The sequence below is a fragment of the Meles meles genome, chromosome 9 (genome assembly GCF_922984935.1).
Source record: "Meles meles chromosome 9, mMelMel3.1 paternal haplotype, whole genome shotgun sequence".
NCBI classification, from domain to species: domain Eukaryota; kingdom Metazoa; phylum Chordata; class Mammalia; order Carnivora; family Mustelidae; genus Meles; species Meles meles.
The window spans coordinates 32,923,255-32,939,939 of NC_060074.1; the positions used below are offsets into that span (position 1 = coordinate 32,923,255).

Here is a 16,685-nt window from a genome sequence, read left to right on the forward strand (position 1 = left end):
TGGCTCTATTTTAAAAGTTTTTCCTGGGACGCCTGGGTGGCTTAGTTGGTTGAGCAGCTGCCTTTGGCTCAGGTCATGATCCCAGCGTCCTGGGATGAGTCCCACATCAGGCTCCTTGCTTGGTGGGGAGCCTTCTTCTCTCTCTGCCTCTGCCTGCCACTCTGTCTGCCTGTGCTCACTCCCGCTCTCTCTCCCTCTCTCTCTCTCTGACAAATAAGCAAAATCTTTAAAAAAAAAAAAAAAAAAAGTTTGTTCCTGATAGATCTTCTAAAATGCCTCAATTCTGATAGAAATATTTACCTGATGTTAAGATATAATATGCAAGGCAGCTGATAGCATTATTGAATATATTAACTCATTTTTATACATCTAGGAAATCATGGATCGGATCTACAAAAACGTCATGAATAAAGTGAACGAAATGAGTAGTTTCCAACGTAATCTGTTTATTCTGGCCTACAATTACAAAATGGAACAGATTTCCAAAGGCCATGGTACTCCACTGTGTGACAGGTCAGTGGACTCCCTCTCTCTTTGGTGTCACATAACCATTTTGTTCATATTACTAGACTACGTAATTGAGATAGTTATAAGAAATAAATTGGTTTTAGAAAGTCAAAGGGACCCTAAAAATTCATCTAGCATAAGAATATGAGCAATTAAAATAGATTGGAGTGTTGTTTGAAAAAATGTTTCACTTACAGTTTTATTATTTTTAATAATGTGCTTTTATTTTCTGTGGACACGTATGTAATTTTAGTTATTTTGAGAAATAGTGTTTCTTTGTTTTTAAATTGATTTCACTATGAATATAAAATGGCAACCAAATAGGAGTAAATGTTTTGTGTTTAAACTTTTAAACGATAGGTTTTACCACAGACTGTTATTTCTTGTTTTTGTAGTGCTGAGTGAGTAGATTTAGTTATAAAATAATTTAGAAACTAAATAATATATGACTTTTTATTTGTTTTAATGTGAATTTTTTAAAAGATTTTACTTATTTGAGAGGGGGGAGGGTCAGAGGGAGAAGCAGGCTCCCCGCAGGGAGCCGGATATGGGGCTCAGGCCTGAGACTCCAGGATCATGACCTGAGTCTGAAGGCAGTTGATTAACCAACTGAGCCCCTTTTTATGGCAGTACTAACTGAGTTTTTACATGCTCCACATTATTTGAAACTGTATTTTTTTTTGCCTTATTTTAATTAACTTGGGAGTGAGATACAAAAATGATTGCTGCTTGGTCTTCTGCTTTTTCAGAGTTATTAAAAAAAAAACCCTTTCCCCTTTTTGATAAAGATTATTAATAAGCGGGGTGCCTGGTTGGCTCAGTGGGTTAAAGCCTCTGCCTTCGGCTCAGGTCATGATCCCAGGGTCCTGGGATCGAGCCCCACATCAGGCTCTCTGCTCAGCGGGGAGCCTGCTTCCCTTCCTCTCTCTCTGCCTGCCTCTCTGCCTACTTGTGCTCTCTGTCTGTCAAATAAATAAAATATTAAAAAAAAATTACTAATAAGCAGTCTTTCTTTAGTGTATTTTCAGAAACATTTTAATTGGATGTTTGAATTGTTTTCCTTTTTTAATTTAGCAGACATTTTAAAACAATAAACACTTCAGAAACCAGTGAAATTTTAAAAAGAGATTGTACAAATATGTACCCGTTTTCTTTTTCAAAAAATAGAGTATGGGTGCATGCAAGGGGAGGGGTAAAGAGGAGGGGAGAATGAGAATCTAAGCAGACTCCACACTGAGTGCTGAGCCTGATGTGGGGCTGAGTCCATGATCCCGCGACTTTGAGATCATGACCTGAGTCGATACCAAGAGTCAGATGCTTAACTGACTGAGCCACCCAGGTGTCCCCAATACGTACACATTCCTAATGAAGTAAGCAAAAGCAAAAAAAATGCTTTGCTTTTAATGCTAAATTTTATGAAGAGACATATCTTCATAAACAGGATTATTAAAAATAAACAGGATTATTTATTATTTATTTATTAAAAGTAAACAGGATTATTCAGTATTAATATGTGTTAATTAACTCAGTATTTATTATTTATTATTTATTGAAAATAAACAGGATTCAGTATTAATATGTGTATTTTTAAAAAGATTTTATTTCTTAGAAAAACAGTGACAGAGATAGCCAGAGAGAGCACAAGTTGGGGGAGAGGGAGAAGCAGGCTCCTGCTAAGCAGGGAGCCTGACATGGGGCTCGATCCCAGGACCCTGGGATCATGACCTGAGCCAAAGGCAAACACTTAACTAACTGACCATCCAGGCGCCTCTTAATATGTGTATTATTATATAATATAAAACTAATTGCTCTGACCATAATCATGAGTTTGCCATTACTGTATAAAATTAAACCTGACAATTTTAAATTCAAATATTAACTTGGAAAGTTAAGAGAAAATGCTACTTTCTTTACTTGGCCAAACTTAAAAAAAAGTTAAGTTTTAAGTAGTGGGTGAGAGAATCTCTTGAATTGGCTGTGTAGTCTTGGGTGAGCCTGACTCTCAGAATCTCACATTTCAGAATTGGGAGATTAGTCCGAATGACGTGGAGAATGCCATTCAACTTCAAATTCTCTGATTTTTTTTTTTTTTTTTTTTTTTTTTTTTTTAAGGTTTATTTTCCGAAAAGTCCGAGGCTTGCTAGGCGGAAATATTCGGCTTCTGTTATGTGGAGGTGCTCCACTTTCTGCAACCACACAGCGATTCATGAACATCTGTTTCTGTTGTCCCGTTGGTCAGGGATATGGACTGACTGAATCCTGCGGTGCAGGAACAATTACAGAAGGTTGGTGTTCTTCAAAGTGGTGTGTCCAATAAGAGGCTGGGGTACACCTCCAGGCATTCTTTGGTAATGGGTTTTTTCTGCAGTATGAAGGATAAAAGTGGTTAAGGTATTTGTGTAGTAGAATGATGGTAAATTCTAAGTACTGTGATTATTGATAGTGTTTAGAATGTATTGGATACACCTAATAGTCAATAATTAAAGGATACTTTCATGTTAGATTATGATATGTTATATTAAAAGCTACTTAGAGTTCTGGAAAAGAAGTTTTAGTAACAAGCATTGGCTGTATTCTACACTTATTTTCTTATATCAATTATTAAGTGTCTTTTTGTGAAGAAAAATAAACATGTTTTATACAGTTGTATAATGCTCAAACTCGGAAGTGGTTTATGGGGGTGGTCTGTGTAATGAGAGGAAAACCAGATTCAGTTTTAGAGAATATAATTTCTAGGGTTTATCATGTTGACATAATTGATGAGGCAATCCATTACAGTGGTTCCAGATGAATCCCGGAGTGCCTCATGTGTCCCTTTTATTGGGGAAAGTTATTTTCCTTCTCAGTACTAGGAAGAGCTACTTTATATTTTCTAGATACTGACAGATATTAAACCTCCTAATTGATCATTTTCCTTGTTTACCTTGAATGTTTCTGTGTACCTTTCTTATGTCAGGTTTATCATACACTACTTCTATGTTTTCCTGTTTTCTATATTTTGGAAGCTACTTCTAAGTTTTGTTTTGCAGGAAATAAAAGTCTTAATTACGTGCTTCTCTGGTTCCTTCTGAGGATCCTTATAGCTTCTGTTTTTAAGATTTTTGTTGAATGTGATTAATCAGCTACAGCTTATGTTGTAAATAAAACAACCTATAAATTATTAAATAATCAGCCTTTTATTTCTGATACTTGAATGATCTTTGAAGAGGAAACATGATGAAATAGTAATTCACAAGAGTGATGTGTGCTTTTCCCAGATCCTTGAAAGTTGATCCCCAGCCTGGTCTTCTGAACTCCCATGTATGAGTTTAAATAGGATGATAGCCTAGGTTACTGTCCAGGAGGCTTTAGAAGTCTCCCTTTGAGATAGTGATAGACGGGAGAAGGTTGGAGAGGCTGCATGTACTGCAAAGCCTTCTGGTCTGACAAGGAAGTGGAGTGGGTGTACACCATTGGGACCCATCATCCTTGAGGATAGGGGCTCCAGACTCATGAGCCAGGCAGCTTCATGGAGGGAAGTGGGCCTTGGGGTGAGAAGATCCGTGATGGGAGTAAGGCAGGCATGTAGGGTAGCTGGAGCAGGCATGCCCCGTCTGATGGGGACCCCAGTTGTTGCTCTGCTGCAGATGTGGGCCCTATTGTTCCTGGAGGGTCCACACTTCTGTGTAAAATGGCTTGAGTTTTAAATGTCAATAACCAAGTCAGAATAAAAAAAAAACTCTTGTGTGGGCCCCATAGCTTATGGTTCACTAGTTTGTGACTCCTGCTTTTAAAGATTCTCTGGGGATGTCAGAGCTTTGGGATAAGTCTTCGTCTTTGGTAGAAAAATGAAGCTGTTTAGTCACCACTCTAATCAAATACCTTTTTTCATTTGTATCTTAGTGTGGGACTACAATACTGGCAGAGTGGGAGCACCATTAGTTTGCTGTGAAATCAAATTAAAGAACTGGGAGGAAGGTAATAACCTATTTTAACCACAGAGCATTAATCTGTATACTATTTAACCTTAAAGTTAGAACTGCTTCATTTTCTTTCTTACTTTAGGATATAAATCACCCACAAGTGCTTGTTTTTTGTCTAATAGAATTATTTTATCTAGAGCTATACTTGCATTTACTTGTTTCAAGAATGATTCTGAAGAGGTATAATTCCTTTTATTTTGCTTATTTTATTACATGAATGCAAGGAAGAATTACGGCAAAAACTTGAAATCTGCTAAATGATGTCAGTAAATTAGGAATGATCATAAGTTTATTTTGTAGAAGCAAAAATCATAAAATGTAATCTCTGAAACAGGATTTTTCATATTTTTTCTTTTTTTTTCTTTCTTTTCCCTGATGGTTTCAATCTAGAATCATCAGAAGGAAATTTTTACTATGATTTCATAAATCTGTTGTTTTGCCATTTAAATACCAATCACTTTTTAAAAAATTTCATTTGATTCTATCAGTGCGTATAGATTATTAGTGATTGGTTGGTTTCACTTTTCTTTTATACAGAATAAAGATTCTGAAGGTTTGATGCTATTTTTCATTTCTCTTATAGCAGAATTAGTGAAAATGTTTGACAAATTTTAACTTGGAGTCATTCTGAATTTTATAAGGCATACATCTCTTAAATATAGTGTAATTTGGTTTTACAGAGTTGTTTTATTGAATACATGATTTAGTACTTTTATCAGATTTATAAGAATCTCCAGAGTCCCTAAAGGAGTTTACCTTGTAGTACACATGATTATTTTATACCACAGGCGTTGGATTTTTTTAGTGTAATGTTTGCTTGGAATAGTAGTTTAAAAGCATCAGTGCTTATGGGTAAGCAACTGAAATTTTGCACCTAATTTTACGTTAATGAGTTTTGTTCATTTATACTGTCTGCCTCGTTTCCTTTGGGAAACTAATTGGATTAAGATCAGATGTCCCTATTTAGAAACTAACAGTTTCTGATTTTCACATGATGTATATAGAAATAAAAATTTTGAATTAACTCTTAATTATTTTGTGTTTATTAGGTGGATACTTTAATACTGATAAACCACACCCCAGGGGTGAAATTCTTATTGGTGGCCAAAACGTGACACTAGGATACTACAAAAATGAAGCAAAAACGAAAGCTGATTTCTTTGAAGATGAAAATGGACAGAGGTGGCTCTGTACTGGAGATATTGGGGAGTTTGACCCCGATGGTTGTTTAAAGATTATTGGTGAGCCAACTAATATATGTGTGTGTGTATAATGTATGTATATATATCCCCCCCTCCACCAACAATGGATGTTTCTGAAACAGTTTTACAAAAGAGGTAACTGTGTATTTAGGGAAGCTTTTTAATAATACAAGAATGGATCTTTCTGCAGTGTTGAAAGAGTCTGTTGTATCATCTCTGGAATATAAAATAGAAACTGTGAAGAAATTGTAAGGCTTGACATTTTAGGAGATCTCAAAATCTGTTCAGTAGCAGTAATATTTTTAATTACTAGATAACCCTGAAGGAATCAAATTCTTAGTAGGGAATTTTTTGTGTGTGTGTTCTTTGGTATCTAAAGTTTATTGGACACGGCTCTCCTGTTGGAACTATGTCCTGGCCTTGCCTGTGAGATAAGGAAGGCCTGGCAGTTGGAGTACTATGACCCCTAGAGCAGAAAATAGCTCCCTGCCTTCCCTCTTATCTTTTTCTCAGTGTTCCTGTCCTAGTCATGCTACCTAGAAACCTGGGAGGAGATGAGACTCTTCAGTGAGCTCCCCATGTGTTACCCATGTTCTGCTGATTTACCAGGTGAAACATGCCTCAAGATCATTCTGTTCTGGCAGCAGCTCTTTCTGCCCACGGGTCCTGTCCCTGTGGTTTAATAAAACTACCATTTTGCACCAAAAAAAGAAAAAAAAAAATCATTCTTTTCTCTCTGCCCTCTCACCATGACCACAGGTCAGGTGCACACCTTCTGTCACCCTGTTGCAAGAAATTTGTCTCTCTGGACATGCTTGTCCCCCTTAAACACACGCTTGAGCTGTCAGCACTGATCTCACTGGGCCACTTCGCTGCTAAAAAACTCGTAGTGGCAGCTAGGGGCTCGGTTCAGTGCCTCTGTTCTGTAGCCAGATTCACTTCTCCGCCTCCCCCTCCAGCCCCTCTCTCCCCCCAAGTGCTGTGGAGGTTCAAGCTGACCTACCTATCTGTTGTTTACCAGGGCCAGTGAACTTGGCTACTGCCTATCTTCCCTCGAGACTCTGCCCAGGTCTCACTTGGTGGGAATTCATTCCAGAGGCTTGACCCTTAACCGTTACCATTCTGTGTTGAGGGGATATGTTTCTCTCCAGATATAACATGAGCTTTCACATGTCATTGAGAACTCTTCTCCTTCCTGGTGTTAATATGTCATAGGGAACATACTTGTTCAGCAGAACATGCCTGAAGCCCTGATGGTAGGGACTCTTGACCAGAAACTGATTTTCTTTTTTGAAAGGATTTATTTGATGTTACTGAAATTAGGGCCTAATTTACTGTGTTCTTTTAATTTTGGTGTAACTATTATAATAAACTTAATTGATAGCAAATTACTTCGGGAATGGCCAATATTCTTGTGTATTCAAGGTATTTCTGTGCTCCCATGTGCCCCCTCCTGGCCTTTGTCCTGCACAGATCGTAAGAAGGACCTTGTGAAACTGCAGGCGGGAGAATATGTTTCTCTTGGGAAAGTAGAGGCAGCCCTGAAGAACCTCTCCCTTATAGATAACATTTGTGCATATGCAAACAGGTAAGAAAGTAGAATTCTGTTACTTTTACTTGAAACCTATTGTGTGTTTTTGGCATTTCCTTCCTAGATGAGTCTTCTTCTTAAAACTATACTAAGAACTCTTCTTTCGTATCTGTTGTCTCTCGGAGTGGCCTCTTCTCAGGAAAGCCAGTAACTGATTCTGTCCTTGGGACGCTTCCCCTCCTCGTCCTTCTGTCTGTTTTCTGTTTACATCTCACTGTGGTGTCCTGTGTGAGGACAGGGGAAGAAAGTCAAGTGCTCCTTCTTGCTGCCTTGGCACCCCCAGCACCACGTCTTTCCACACAGGGAAGCTTCCCAGAAACAGTCCAGAGCATAGGGGAGTAAAGAAGGACATTGGAGGATAGGAGTCTTCAAGCTGGACCCTGCTCCACACCTACTACCTTGCGCTAGACTTGAGCCTGCTTGGGACCCTCGCCAGGGCTGGGGGGCTCTGCTTTAAGCTATGTTAAGCTGTGGCTTAACTCCTATCATCTCTAGTCTGTAATGATAGAAGGAAGCTGGGAAGGAGAGTTTAAAGTTAAAAATCCTGGAAATGTATTCCTAGGAAATGTGTTGGAAATTTAGATTGGCACTCTGGTGACATTTTTCCCTAACAGTATTCTATGTGGTAATGTCTCCAGTGTTAATGATCAACTATTTTGTGGCCAGTGTTAATGATCAGCTACTTTGTGCTACTACTTACTGCAGCAGTTGACATAATAATTATTGTGAAAAGATAAAATCTGGTATCAGAAGAACCAATTTAGAAACAGACTTTAAAGATGTACTACATTGTATTATAAATTATTTTGCCCTTCAATTAGCCAAGAGATGTTTTTACATTGTATTACAAATTATTCTGCCCTTCAATTAGCCAAGAAATGTTTTCTTCCGTGGTATTACAGTTCTGGCTTTTACTTGTGTGATATTAACCATACTACCCTTCTCTTCCTGATGCTGCTTGCCATTTCTTACTGCCATTGGCAGGCGTACCTACAGCTTTTATTAACCGTTCTCGTGATAACAAAAGAAAAAAGTAAATGTAACCACATTACTTTGATTTGCTGCCAAATTTCTTGAGATACAATTTTTTTTTCTTACTTTTAATTCTTTAAATATATTTTTAAAAAGATTTTATTTGTTTGAGGGCAACAGAGTGCGTGAGCAGTGGAGGGGGAAACAGAGGGAGGGAGAGAATCCCAGGGAGACTCTTCACTGAACGTGGAGCCTGCCATGGGGCTCGGTCTCGATGCTGAGATCATCACCTGAGCTGAAATCAAAGAGTCACATGCTTACCTGGCTGAGCCACCCAGGCGCCCCTAGATACAATTTCTATTTACATGAATTTTAATTTCTGTTTAACCCATTAGTGTAAATTACTGATTTTTTTAAGAGTTGAATTTTCTAATATTTGTAATTTTCTTTAAAAAATGTATAAATGGAAGTATTCATAACACACATAGTTGAAATTTGTCATTAAATATCAGATGAAGGTTTATTTAGCAGGGAGCTCTGTCAGAGCCTTGAACATACTGTGAATCATGCAGTAGAAGTGGCATGAGATGAGTGTGCTAAGTACCAAATGGGCGTCACGTATGTTCTTAGTGCAGTCGTGGACCAATGACAACAGCGTTGGTGGAATCATGACTGCAGCTCACACACTGTGCCATTTAGATCCTTACCCCTTTGTCCTTTCTGTATTTCAGTTATCATTCTTACGTCATTGGGTTTGTTGTGCCAAACCAAAAGGAACTAACAGAACTCGCTCGAAAGAAAGGACTTCAGGGGACTTGGGAGGAGCTGTGTAACAGCTGTGAAATGGAAAACGAGGTCCTCAAAGTGCTTTCTGAAGCTGCTATTTCAGGTGAGTGGCTGTGAAACAGACTGAGGACTGAGGCGGGAAGGGAAGAGAGTGCTCACGTTCACTTGTGCTGCCGTCACACGGCTTAGGTGATGTCATTTCCTGCTCAGAAACCAACTATGTTTTCCTGCAGCTAGATAGAAGAGCAGACTTCACAGGCCCTTCCAGAGGACGCGCCTATCGTGCTCCCATGACCCCCGTGCACCAGTCCCTGTCCTTGTCCCTTTAGCTTTTGTCTTCTGGGTTTGCCCTTTTTCTCCTCCTCTCAGCTGGGTCCTGGCCCCACTAGGCCATCCTCATCTGCCCAAGACTCTTTTCTGCATTTTCTACACTGTTAATGTACTGGTAGTGGCTTGTGTGGATGTGTCCTGTCCCCCCTTTTTGCGTGTATGTTGGGGGTGCTGCAGTGGGTTGCTCTGGTGGTTACTGAATAATCCTGCTGTGAACATTCATGTACAAGGGGTTATGCAGATGGGCTCCTTTCTCCTGGGCAGGGACTTCAGAGTGGAATTGCTAGGCCTGTGTCAACTTTGTTTAACCTTTTAAGAAATCACTGGATTATTTTCCAGAATATTTTTTTCCAAGTATTTTCCAAACTGTTTTCTAAAATTTTGGCATCATTTTATCATTCCCACTGGTGTTAGGTTCCAGTTTTCCCACATCCTCAAAACACTTGTTACTGTCATCCTTTGGATTCTACTCATCCTAGTGGGTATGAAGTAGAGTATCTCTTGGTTTTGATATATGTTTTTCTGGTGGCTGATGATGTTGGGCATCCTTTCTTGCATTTATTACCAATTTTGTCTTCTCTAGAGAAATGTCTATTCAGATCCTTTGCTCATTTTTTTAAAATGGGGTTGCCTTTTTATTACTGAGCTGTACAAGTTCTTTATGTATTCTAGACACGAGGCCCTTACTAGATATGCAATTTGTAAATATTTTCCCCCATTCTGTGAGTTGTGTTTTTACTTTTTTGATGGGATCTTTTGAAGAATAAGTTTTAATTTTGAAAAGGTAATTTTTTTTCTTTTGTTGTTTGTGCTTTTGGTGTCCTGAGACCATTCCGAATCTGTCACAAAGATACACACTATTTTTTATTCTAAAGAGTTTTATAGTTTCAGCTGTTACGTTTAGGTCCTTGGTCCATTTGAGTTCATTTTAATGTCATGTGAAGAAGGGATCCAACTTCATTCTTGGGCAAAATTTGTATCAGGTTTACACCTGAGAAACAGAATTAGTAGTTATCTACAAAGAGACTCACTGTGAAGAATTGGTTTATGTGATGTTTGGCGGTTGACTTAGGTAAAGCTGAAAATCAGTAGGGCAGCTGGTTGGCAGCAGCTGGAGGTCCGACCACAGGCAGAATTGGTTTTTGTTTGGGGACACCTCAGCTCTGCTCCTGCGGCCTTTTCAGTCCACCAAACGAGGCCCGCTAAGATGATCTAGGACAGTTTGCCTCATATAAAGGAAACTGGTTGTAGACTTAATCCTTTATCTACAATGTGTATTGCGTTAGAGTTTAATTGACTAACTGGGAACACTAGCCTAAGCCAGTAGATACATAAAACTGACTTTTCCAGTCTATCATCGCTTGTCCGCTTGGCACCCATGTACATCTCCTGAGAGCATAGTTGATTTCTAAGTAAGGACAGTAACAAAGACTCCTGCCTCATGCAGTAGAACTGCCCAGCACACAGCTGAAAATACATTAACCTTTTTTGCAGAAGAGGATGCAGACCCCTTGAGCGATTTTTTTTTTTTTTTTTTTTTTTTTTTACGAATTTATTTATTTATTTGACAGACAGAGATCACAAGTAGGCAGAGAGAGAGGAGGAAGCAGGCTCCCTGCAGAGCAGAGAGCCTGATGCGGGGCTCCATCCCAGGACTCTGGGATCATGACCTGAGCCGAAGGCAGAGGCTTTAACCCACTGAGCCACCCAGGTGCCCCTCCTTGAGCGATTTTTGCTCTTATTCTGTGATATGCAGTTTGCTTATTAATACTTATATGATGGGAGAATAAAAGGGAAGAAAATAAAAATATTTGCTTTAACATATATACAAACACAACAAAACAAGAACCATTCCATAAGTTCTGAGGTCCAGGCCTTGCTGCTTTTGCTCACAGTGGTTTTTCCCTCCAGGAGAGCACTCCCGAAATAGCTTTAGTCTTTGAAGAAGGAGACCTTGTTATGTCTATGTTTATAAGTTAGAGTTAATTGATCTCTTTTGCTCCCAAGGTACTTATACCTTCAAGCTTAGTGAGCAAGTGTGCCTGTGTGTATGGTGTTTGTGTGTGTGTGTAATCATGGCTAGATGTTCATCTGTTTATCCTTGTTAGATTTTATACCACTTGAGAACAGAAACTATTTTGTGTTTCTTAAAGAGTGTTTAAGAGTGTTTAGTAAAATGCTTTACACAGTAATTTTTTTCAATAAATATTTGTTGAATGAATGCTGGAAAACCTCTCCCTTTTCTCCCTGTCTCCATCCCTCCCTTTGTCCATCTCTCTCCCTGTGTCCAACCCTCTGCTACTGAGACTCTTACTGGTATCCAGCAGTATATAGAGACAGTAGTAAGCAAACATTCTGTCCTCATAGCTTATGCTGAATATTCTGATTTGATGACAAGATTCTCTTTAAACTTCATTATTTTTTGGTTTCTAAAGTGATCTCCTTAATAATAAACTCAGAACATAGGTGTGCGGCATTTGCTTTTCCTTAATCATGGATCTTAACCCCTAGAGCTATACAGTTTATAACTTGGTGTGTGTAGTTGTCCTACACATCTGTGTGCATAACATTTATCTGCTATTAAAAAAATCCCAAACTGCCTTTTTTTTTAAGCCTAGCAATATATTGCAAATATCTTTATACACCCTACCATGTGGATCTTATTTTTAACGACTGAATTTTATTCTATTTTATGCCTGCATCATAACTTAACCTAACTTATTCTGTTGATGGCCATGTAGATTTTTTAAACAAAAAATTTTGATTTTATAATTCTCATACATATACATATGTATCTATTTACTTCTAGTGTTTTTGAGGGATGGCTTATTTAGAAGCGAGATTCATGGGATGTTGTGCATTTTGATGGGCGCTCTAAGACTAGAAAAGTTACACTGTTTGCCAGGAATTTTAATTGTACGTTTTTCATGCCTCTGCATTTATATCCCCCCCTTTCCACCATCTCAGCGAGTCTAGAAAAATTCGAAATTCCAGTAAAAATTCGTTTGAGCCCGGAACCATGGACCCCCGAAACTGGTCTGGTGACAGATGCCTTCAAGCTGAAACGTAAAGAGCTTAAAACACATTACCAGGCGGACATTGAGCGAATGTATGGAAGAAAATAGTTCTTCTCTTTCAGCATCGTTTGCTGCAGGAGCTCAGATCAAATAGGAAAATACTTGAAGTGCATGTCTCCAGCTGTGAGGCAAACCCCGTTCCTCCTAGTAAACCTAAGCTGTTACTTCTCCTGACGTCGCCTGTTCCTTCTGACGTCGCCGTTCTTACTGACGGGATTAGTAAAACATTAAGACAGCAAACTGGTGTCTGTCTCTTCTTTCTTCCCCCTTTCCAACTTACCACCTAGGACTGCACTTGTCAGCATGAGGACTTTGAATCATTTTGGGGAACAGTGATTTTAAAACCTCAAGTTTTTAAACATGATTTATATGTTCTGTATAATGTTCAGTTTGTAACTTTTTAAAGTTTGGATGTATAGAGGGATAAATAGGAAATATAAGAACTGGTTATTTGGGGGGCTTTTTTACTTACAGTATTTAAAAATGCAAGGGTATGGATGTGAAATTATGTAAATTCAAACGCTTATGAATCAAATCATTGTTGAACAAAAGATTTGTTGCTGTGTAATTATTGTCTTGTATGCATTTGAGAGAAATAAATATACCCATACTTATGTTTTAAGAAATTGAGACCTTGTGAATATATGCCTGACAGCGTCTTCTATATATATTTATTTTTTATTAGGGAAAAAGATGGAAGTTTGATGGGTGCTGCATGAAACAAGATAGCACTAGGGGGTCATGTTTAATAGTAACGAAGAAACGCAGCAAGTGTAGCACTGGTGGGTAATTAGTCTCCAGTAGCTTACCCTCAAAATAGCCAGGGTCTTCTAGTTAGCTTTGAAGCTAGGAAAATGTCCAGACTTTTTTTTAGAGTTGGACACAATTCTAAAATTTAAGGTGGGATTTAAGAAGCAAAGGATAGAAAGCTATTGTTTATTTCATCAACCGTATGTACATTGAGTTGTTTATATTTATAGCACCTCAATCATGGAAAGCTACTCTGTCCACTCTGATGCTTTTAGTCTAGATGTGTAATCTATCGCATTTCAGAATGAGAATTTTTCTCTTGATAGTTTGCACTGGTGTGTGTGTGTGTGTGTGTGTGAGAGAGAGAGAGAGAGAGAGAGTGCGGTGGCAACTTACTAAAAAGGCACCTTATCCTTTCTATGAAACAACTTTTTTACACTAGAATACGGAAACATGGAGAATGTTTCTGATACTGGCATTCATACTAAGATATATGAGAATTTAACTTTATACTGAGGTGAGTTAAGATTTAATTTGTAGGCTTTTATGTTACTGTGGAAGTTACTTAAGATTCTAAAAACACTGCTTGTATGTACATGGTAAGTCTTCATGTGTGTTGCTTGTCTTGTATTTGAGCATTATCAAGAGTACTATTGCACCAATGAAGATGTGTTCAGATCAAGACTTAAGAAAACATGGTACCTATGATTTTTTTTTTTTTTTTTTAATGTCCTCTTGGTTATTTTTCGATTCTTAGTTCCTTTAGGCATCACAAGGCAAAAACAAAGAAAAGAAGTAGGTCCAGGTAGGACAGTAGGAGCGCTGAGACCCAGGACTCTGTAGCTTTTGGTCATTTTGCACACACACCATATTTGGAGATACTGCATATGGTGTTCTGTTTCAAACTTTTCTTGTATTTGTGTGTATTTGCATTATGTTTTGAGTGTGTTTTTCCTTGTCATAGTTTAAATTTATTCATAAAGTTTGGGAAAACTGCCAAGAAGTAGAACAATGAAAGAAATTAAACAGAGCTTCTCTGTCAGGAAGTTGTGATCTGAAGATTAAGTCAGGGTGGGTGGAGAATTTGTTTCTGACGCTTTATCTTTAGAATGTCTGCTTTCAGATGATTTTTGAGAAGTTGTATTTAGAAAAGAAGGTTCAGTGCTTCAAAGGGAGGGAGAAAACAATATAATTGGGACTTGAAAACAGTGTCAGGTGAATACGCAGCTTATCACTGATTCTGGATACAAGTTGTTTCTTTTCAGAAGCCTCTAACAGAACTGACTTAATTTGCATTTCGTTCCATTTTTCTCATTTTTTGGAATTCCTTTCAGTCCTAAAATCTCAGATGCCAGGTGTCAGATGTCACAGCAGAGTATGAAATTACATAAAGTAGCATCCCCTTTCAAACAAGTTACTCTGACCCACACCATCTTTAGTGACTTGAAAAATGAGACCTTTTCATCTTAACTTTTCAAAAAGAAACCGTTGGTTTAACAACCAAAACCAAAAACACCACCCAACAATGAGGATTTTATTAAAGTACTGGTTTAGCTTGAAGACGCTTGGGGAGGAAAACTTTGAAGAATGTCGAAGTCAGTTGCTAAATCTAATACATCTGAAAACAGGCTATAGATCCTAAAAAGAATGATTCTGAAGAACTTGTTTTTTGGAAATAAGTTACATGAGACTTTTCAGCCTTGCCCGTGACAGTAAGTCTGAGGGCTGATGGCGGCTACCTCCCCTTTTCTCTCGGCAGCCTTCCCCACCTTCCCTGCTGGGGATTTTTTAGCTTCAACTTTATTAGAAAGGTTTTTACCAACAGCAGAACAAAACTGTAAGTGGTCTCTATTAAGTACTGCTTTGTTTTTTTTTAAGTAATGGATCTAATACCACGTTCTCCAAGGCTTGCAATTTTTTCAGCAACGTTTAAAGATTATCCTGGAATTTTTTTTCTTTTGCTGCTAAAATAAACAAATTTTATAGTTTTTAAAGCAATTATTTCCTGTGATATAACTCTAAAACTTAAAACCTATTGTGTGAATTCATTCTTTTGTAAGAGAATTATGTACATCTGTGATGTTTTAAAGGGCATCCACTTTTAACAGTGTACATACTGGACCACGCCGAAATGTAATGCGTCCTTTCTCTACGCTTAACAGTTGGTTATTCACTGCGAGTTCATTTTGGATGTATTCTTGGTTATTGCTGCTTTCTGCCTGAAGAAGTGTACACCATAAAGAAGCAATATAGCCACATGGTATGGACTATTTATTTGTAAATTGACATCAAATTTGAAGAATAAAGGTATGGAAAAAGTTTCTGATATTAAAACTCAATTGTGTTTTTTTTTTCTCGGAAAAAAAAAAAAAGTCTATATGGGGCACCTGGGTGGCTCGGTGGGTTGGCCCGCTGCCTTCGGCTCAGGTCGTGATCCTGGGGTCCTGGGATCGAGCCCCGCATCGGGCTCTCTGCTCAGCGGGGAGCCTGCTTTCCTTCCCCTCTCTGCCTGCTTCTTTGCCTACTTGTGATCTCTGTCTGTCAAATAAATAAAATCTTTTTTTAAAAAAAAAGTCTATAAAGTCAAACTTAAACTGGCATTCTTGAAATACTTGTTTTGAAAAAGGAGTTTGGGGAATTTCCTTTTCTTGGCCTAGCCAATCTATTTGAAGGCAAATAACTGTAGTTTAGAAATTCTGGTCTTAACCTACTTTGTTTCTGATAGCATTCCTCTGTTCTCCCTTTCTCTAACCCTTCCTGATGCCTCCTTTTTATTTTGGGTGTGACTACACAGATTCTCTGCTGTCAGCATTTAAAAATAAGTGCCGATATTCACATATTATGAATGAGAGATCCTACAATTTGTGGGAGAAATTAAAAGCAACATGGCAGCCATAAATCTGGGTTTATTCCTATAATTGTGAAAGAATTGTTTCCTGCCGTGATAATCTCAGAAATCCACCCCCCTCCCTGCCTTCAAGACCACTTGATGTTTGTTTCTGACAAAAACAGATGTATGTACCTTGATAGTAACAACACTTCTATAAAAGCAGGTCACTGTATGGAATCCTGCAACTAACTGTAAGAAAGCAGCTTCGTGTGTTTTGCATGAAGGTTGTGCCTCATTTCTCTGTCATTAACTGCTCAGATTGTTACTTTAAACTTTGGTAGCTTAATATTTATACTACACTAAGTGACACCTGTGATTTTAGTTGAAGCAGGTCTCTGTTGTCATGAAAAGATACAAGAACAGGCTACGTTTATATATATAGATAGCCTGATTTAAGTGATATCGTCAATGTGACCCCTTCTCCCCCCAAAACAAAAACTTGCCTCTGATTCCAATCTACTTGCAAGCATGTAGACTCCAAGGTCAAATCTGTTTGGAAGTTATCTCCAGCTCCAGTGCGTTAATAATGGTCCATGGTCCCCTGAGTGGGCATTCAATCACTTTCTTGATTAAATTAAAATGTTAACAAAATTATAACCACAAGGCATATATGTGTCT

The 16,685-nt window shown here is 38.2% G+C and overlaps 1 protein-coding gene across 4 annotated transcripts in view; it reads left to right on the top strand.

Annotated features, from left to right (window-relative positions):
• Positions 1–15,503, top strand: part of ACSL3 (acyl-CoA synthetase long chain family member 3) — a 66,672-nt gene extending 51,169 nt beyond the window's left edge. For 3 of the 4 annotated variants that reach the window (XM_046018782.1, XM_046018785.1, XM_046018783.1), the window contains 7 exons: positions 374–513; positions 2,620–2,792; positions 4,390–4,464; positions 5,519–5,710; positions 7,145–7,259; positions 8,966–9,123; positions 12,318–13,053. In XM_046018782.1, the coding sequence (XP_045874738.1) occupies positions 374–513; positions 2,620–2,792; positions 4,390–4,464; positions 5,519–5,710; positions 7,145–7,259; positions 8,966–9,123; positions 12,318–12,475 (1,011 nt within the window). In that variant the 3' untranslated portion in view covers positions 12,476–13,053. Of the gene's footprint in view, positions 1–373; positions 514–2,619; positions 2,793–4,389; positions 4,465–5,518; positions 5,711–7,144; positions 7,260–8,965; positions 9,124–12,317; positions 13,054–15,339 lie in introns of those variants that run through there. The other variant, XM_046018786.1, reaches the window with a different exon arrangement.
• Positions 15,504–16,685: the final 1,182 nt, after the last annotated feature.